The sequence below is a fragment of the Macadamia integrifolia genome, chromosome 14 (genome assembly GCF_013358625.1).
Source record: "Macadamia integrifolia cultivar HAES 741 chromosome 14, SCU_Mint_v3, whole genome shotgun sequence".
NCBI classification, from domain to species: domain Eukaryota; kingdom Viridiplantae; phylum Streptophyta; class Magnoliopsida; order Proteales; family Proteaceae; genus Macadamia; species Macadamia integrifolia.
The window spans coordinates 706,530-712,826 of NC_056570.1; the positions used below are offsets into that span (position 1 = coordinate 706,530).

The window sequence follows — 6,297 nt, forward strand, 5'->3', positions numbered from 1 at the left end:
GATATGGGAATGCCTGTAACGGCCACATATGAGAAGTTAAAGAAGCAAGGATTGCTAGGTACAGTGGCTCCATGAGTGATCAGCAACCCTCCTCCAGCTTGGTATAGGGATCATGAGTATTGTGCCTACCACACTCAGAAGGGGATGTTTGGGTTTACAGCATGCAATTCAAGACTTGGTAGACAGTGGGACCATTGAGGTCAAGGTCAAATAGCCTCCCAATGTCAATACCAATCCACTCCCTAATCATGAGAACAATTTGGATGAAGAAACTATAGAGAGTGACCCCACTCAACTCATTGTACCTAGAGCTCAAAAGCATCATATGAATGCCCATGCTTACAGAAGAGTCATGAGTCAAAGGGCTAGAGTCATAAGAACCCCAGAAGAAGAGAATCGTCAGAAAAAGAATCAGAAGATCATACGCCCTCCGTTCATCCTTCCTCATCCACAGAAGGGTCCACCGCACCACATTACCAACCCCCACCTTATTTTCCACCCCCACCATATTATCAACCTCCACCATATTATCAGCCTTTTCCATATCATCAACCTCTCCCCCACCATCAAAGTGGAGGAACTTCTTCATCCTATCACCCCCAGTCTTCATACCCTACCCCTCACATTACATCATATTCATACCATCCCACTTCATATCCCTCATCACCCTCCTACCAATCCCAATCTTAAGGTTTGGTGTATAACCCAAAAGAAGGATAGACGGATGAGTACGATTGGAAGGATATGCTTGCACTACTAGATTCCCCAAAGATGACTTCATCAACAAGGTCAGTAAATGTATTAAGGGAAGACCAGGAGAGTGATCCCACTTCTCTAATTCATCCTGCTATAGCTTCAGAAGACAATCCAAAAGTAATTGAAGAGATTATAGCTGATCTTCTTAGAGTAATAACCACATTGGCCATAGGGGAGCTGATCAAGGAATACACTTCCTTAATCCACATAAGAAGTGACACAGAGGATGATGACGATGATGATGAGGATGAAAATGAAGATCAAAAGGATGGAGATGACTCTGATTCTTGAGAGGATGATGGGTATCTTGACTGGAATGACTACCAAGGGCCTTGGCACAATGATTATGATGATGAGTCAGAATATTACTCACCAGAACATCTGACATGTTTCTCAGTCTATGCTATTAGTGGTGATGATCTAAAAGCTGACCCAATAGGTGGCATTTACCCTCCCCTCTGCATGGGAGGAGATGATTCTATGTCAGATTCAGAAAGTGATGAAGGATCTAGAGAGCCGATGCAAGTTTATTTGGATAAACCAGATTCCCTAGTCGAGCTGAAACAAAAGCTATGCGAAGTATACTCCACTACATTAAAGATGCAGGAAAGGATAGAAGAAATTGACAAAATGTTGGGGGAAGTAACCCTCTATGATCTTTACTATCGAGAGCAATTGGATGATCTGAAGGAAATTGGACCAAATGACACAATCGCAGAGGCGGTAGATGCTACATTCCAATAGCTTTCTAATGCAGTCAAGAAGCTATAAGCTAGGGCTGTGGATATTTGTGGAGGTCCTCGACTTCCCACCCCAAGCAGGGAAGGAGAATTAAAAGAAGAAAATGATTCTATGGTGGGGATAATCACCCTAACCGATAGTGATGATGAAGATAGTTATCCCATGGAGATTATTGTGAAAAAACCAATCAACATGATGGAAACAAGAAGTGGGAAAGACTACACGGGCAAGGCTCTAGCAATAAATAGCCAAGGGCTAATGAGGCTAGAACTAGCAGCATGTAGAAAGAGCCAGAGAACCCAGTCTTGGCTCAACTCAAGAAGTCCCATGCAAATATCTCCATTTGGGGATTGTTGATGGCGTCCCCTTCGCACTGTGAAGCAGTCTTGAGGTCTCTCGCTAATATGCAAGTGCCGATCGATATAAATCTTACACACCTTGCACATATAGTAGGCACAACATATGCGGTGCAGTCCCTGATGTTCTCGAATTCTGAGCTTCCTAAGGAAATCCAACACAATCGAGCTCTCCACATTACGGTTGATGCCTTGACAAAGTGGTTCCCCAGGTTCTTGTTGACAATGGGTTTGCTTTGAATGTGCTACCATTGAGATCAACAAAGAGTATCGGCATCAACTTGGAAGAAATGAGGCCAACCACCCAAACCATAAGGGCATACGATAATACTAAGAGGAAGATCCTTGGCATCATTACCCTTGCTGTAAAGATTGGCCCGATGAAGTTTGATGTTGATTTCCAAGTCATTGATATACCGACAACTTTTAATATGCTCTTAGGAAGGCCTTAGTTGCATCCTGTGAAGGTAGTGTCCTCTAGTCTCCATCAAAAAATGAAGTTCATTCATGAGGGGAAGGTGGTCTTAGTGGCCGGAGATCTGAAGTGGTTAACACTTTGGCCAATATTGAAAATGGGGGAGAACAAGACCAGGAGGTGCAACTGAGTGGTTTTGAATTAGACACCACTTACACAGTCATTGCTAAAGAAGCTCCAAAGGAGAAAATCCCAGCTAACTATGAAGCCATTTGGAGTCAGCCAGTGAATCAGCTGATGAAGAATATGCAATACTTTCCTGGCATGGAGCTAAGGAAATATCATCAAGAATTCCAAAGCAGCCTAGTTTGGCAGTGAACAAATGGAAGAATGGTCTCGGGTACACTCCCCCAACTGTCAAAGGGCAGAAACTATTGAGGATGACTAGGAAGATCTCTGTCACTTACTACCCTACTCTCAATGGATACTCCATGAAAGAAGGAGAGGACTTCCCTTTTTGTAGAAATGTGGAGCTGTGGTTTGATGAAACCGCCTCCAAGATGCAACCAGGATTTGAATTGTTCTTCCAAGACAAGTTCGATTGGGTGACTCATGAAGTGGAACAATAGCAAATGATGATTAAGGAAAGTGATCAAGACAGCTGCATTACTGGGATAATGGAAGTTGCAATGATTGAAGATGGGTTCACCTCTGGTAACCCCATAACACTAATCCAATCTAAAGAATTGCCAAATCCTCGAGTCCTCCTGAAAAGGGAGTGGGAAAAGAAGATAATACTCACCAGGGGTCCACCACTTTCCCTTGATGTGAAAGGGTTCATTTGCTCCCTCCTACAAGAGCCAAGGGCCCGAGAGTTGTAGGAGCTCAAGCCCCATCCTTTTGGAGGAAGGAGCATGTATGCAAGATAGAGGAGAGCACAGAGGATGATTGTTTGTATGTACTATGCTTGAACTAATTGCAATGGGAAGGCTCGTGAAGGTGGTCAAAGATGTGATCGAGGAAATGGGATGGCATCCTGTAGACACCGAATTTTGTCACCCCCCAGCAATGATGACAATATGAAGGATTACATGTTTGGATATTTTAGACTTGGAGAATTTTCAAACTTGGAGTAGAAAATGACCATTTTTTCCTATAAACTTTCAAGAGAAAATGTTTTCGAAAATTAGAATTTGATGTTGTGGATTATTGTTGTTTGTCCCCTCAAGTCGGACATTACACTTTGATGCGAGAACTATGCGAATCGACGCTCAATTCTCTCTTTCATTATATAATCTGGGTCCCTACTTTATGCATATTTTTGTAAAGGTTCCCAGTCGAGACTGCAATCATGTCTCATATCATTGGATAGTGCTCGACTGAGCTTTCTAACGACATATTACACGTCTAATTACGACAAACGGTTTGAAAGATATGACCCCCGAAAGTTGACTCCAAAGTTTGGTATCAGATTCAATTCTGAGCAATCAAAGGGTGCCACATGGCGCCCAAACCCCTTTGTCCAAAAGCAAGCCTTTTTGGACAATTCTCTCTAGTTTTTTAGTCCCACATCGGAAATATGAGAGAATTGTCCCAAGTCCAAAGGCTATAAGAATAGCCCTTCCCCTCTTCCAAAGGGGAGGAGAAAAATGGAGAAAAAAATTGAGAGAAGGAATATGGCCCCATGAAGGTTTTTGCTAATTCCCTCTCTCTAAATAAAGAATCCCTCCAAGTGAAAAATTTAAATGTGTAATCCTTCTTTGAGCCGGGAGACTTAGTCCGGTTCGGTTCAGTTCGATTTTGGTCTTGAAACACAAGGGTTATCTCCCCTTGTTTCTTGATTAAAGCCGGTTTGAGGTATTTTTCTTTTCCTAATTGCAGTTTAGAACTAGCTTATCTAATTTAATAGATTAATTTCTAATTTATTAATACTTGATTTGTTTAGATTAATTATGTTTAATTAATTTCAGTTTGGTTCAATATGGTTCATTAGATATGAATTGATTTATTCCGGTCCAATTAAAGGTATTTAGGTAATTGATTTTTTAGATTAATTAGGTTTAATTGTTTTTTTATTTAACATGTAGACTTGATTTGGTTTAGTTTTTTTTAAATTGTTTTTTTGTTCTTTTAATCTAGGCCTTTAGATTAGGATCTCAAGCCTTAATTTCTTCCCCCATCTTTTCTTCCTTTATTTCTTCTTTTCCCTATAGCAGGTAATCAACCACACCTCCTTTCTTCTCCTTCTTCTTCTTCTTCTCTTTCTTCTTCTTCTTCTTCTTCTTCTTCTTCTTCTTTTTCTTCCTAACCAAACCTACAACCGAACACTCCTTCCTTCTTCTTCGTCTTCTTCTTCTCTTTTTTTCTTCCTGCTGCTGTAACCCTTAAACAACAGCAGCCGACCCTCTCTTCTTCCTTTCCTTCTTCTCTTCCCCTTCCCAAACCTGTAGCAATGGTTGCCGCTGCTCGACCTCTCATGACCGTCAGCCGTTAGACGGGGATATGGCGACAGACGGTGGCAACATCGTCCCCCTCCTGGACGTTATGAAAGCTTCCATTCATCCAGATATCATCAACTTCGTTCATGCCAATATCTCCAGGAACAGTCGCCAACCCTACGCAGTGAGCAAGTGTGTCGGTCATCAGACCTCAGTCGAGGCCTGGGGTACTGGTCATGCCGTCTCTCATTTCCCTTGTGTCCCTGGTGGTGGTACTCACCGTGCAGGTCAGGGTGCTTTCGGTAACATGTTTTGTGGTGGCCAAATGTTCGCACCCACCAAGATCTGGTGTCGCTGGCACCGCAAGATCAACGTCAACCAGAAGCGTTATGCAGTGGCCTCTGCCTTAGCCGCATCTGTTGTCCCTTCAATCCTCTTCTAGTTCTCCTCACCGAACCCGTGACTCCTCCTCCTCCTACTTCTTCTTCTTCTTCTTCTTCTTCTTCTTCTTCTCTTCTTCTTCCCTGCTACTGCAACCAAATCGCAGCCGCACTTAACTCCTCCTCCTTCTTCTTCTCATCTTCCTTCCTCCAAAGTCTGCAGCGACCGAACCCTGCAACTCGCCTTTTCTCTTTCTTCTTCTCCCTTTTCTTTATCTCTTCTTCCTCTCTTCTTTTCTCCTTCAAACCGAACCACGTTCTTCCTCTACAAGAACAGAACCAGTAATCTCATTGTAGTTGAAACCTCATCTCTATTGCAAGGATGAAACCATCTCAAACAAGTTCATTCCAAGTTGCTCTTTTACGGGCTCCAACACGACTCTCAATTATCTACCAGAATTGCCACCTTGTGTGTTTCCTTCGGCTGCATCGACTCTGCGAATCTCATATTCGAGCGGCCACTCAACCCAGGTAGCTTCCTATGGAATATCATCATAAGGGGTTTTGCCACTCAAGCCCGGTTTGTCCAGTCCTTGAAATTGTACGCCAAGATGTTCCATTCCGGTCTCAGACCCGACAAGTTTGCTTTCCCTTTCGCTCTCAAATCATGTGCTGGACTATCCAATTTGTAGATTGGGAAACTAATACACCAGCACCTGATTTGTTGCGAGTGCAGTAATGATCTCTTTGTTAATGGTGCTTTGGTTGATATGTATACGAAATGTGGTGAAGTTGAAATTGCCCGTTTGGTGTTTGATAGAATGGGGGTGAGAGACTTGGTTTCGTGGACTTCCATGATTTCCAGATATACCCACAACTTCTTATTTCATTTATGTTTTCTATGTGGAATCTTCCCCTCCTTTTGTTCTTTATTTTTCTTTTATCCATTTTTTGTTTGGTTTTCATTTTATTTCCCTCTTAATAATGTATGGGGCATAATATAGGGCGTATGTTAGCAAGGGCGTGGCTGGCCCTTCAAACCGGCCTGTAGCATTAGGATGTATTTGGGGAATGGGTATGTGTTATAATTTCTTATTTTTTAGGGCTTTTCACCCTCTTTCTTTAAATGTAATAAAAAATCAGATCTTGTTTAAAATAGTGCAATTAGTATACATGTATTCCAATTCATCTAACTTTCCCTTCTTTTGGCT

The 6,297-nt window shown here is 42.3% G+C and overlaps 1 protein-coding gene across 1 annotated transcript; it reads left to right on the forward strand.

The window, feature by feature from the left end:
• The first annotated feature begins 4,770 nt into the window (after positions 1–4,770).
• LOC122061659 (60S ribosomal protein L4-like) lies at positions 4,771–5,148 on the forward strand. Its single transcript, XM_042625073.1, has one exon. It carries the CDS (start codon positions 4,771–4,773, stop codon positions 5,146–5,148), a length of 378 nt encoding a protein of 125 aa, XP_042481007.1.
• The last annotated feature ends 1,149 nt before the right edge of the window (positions 5,149–6,297 follow it).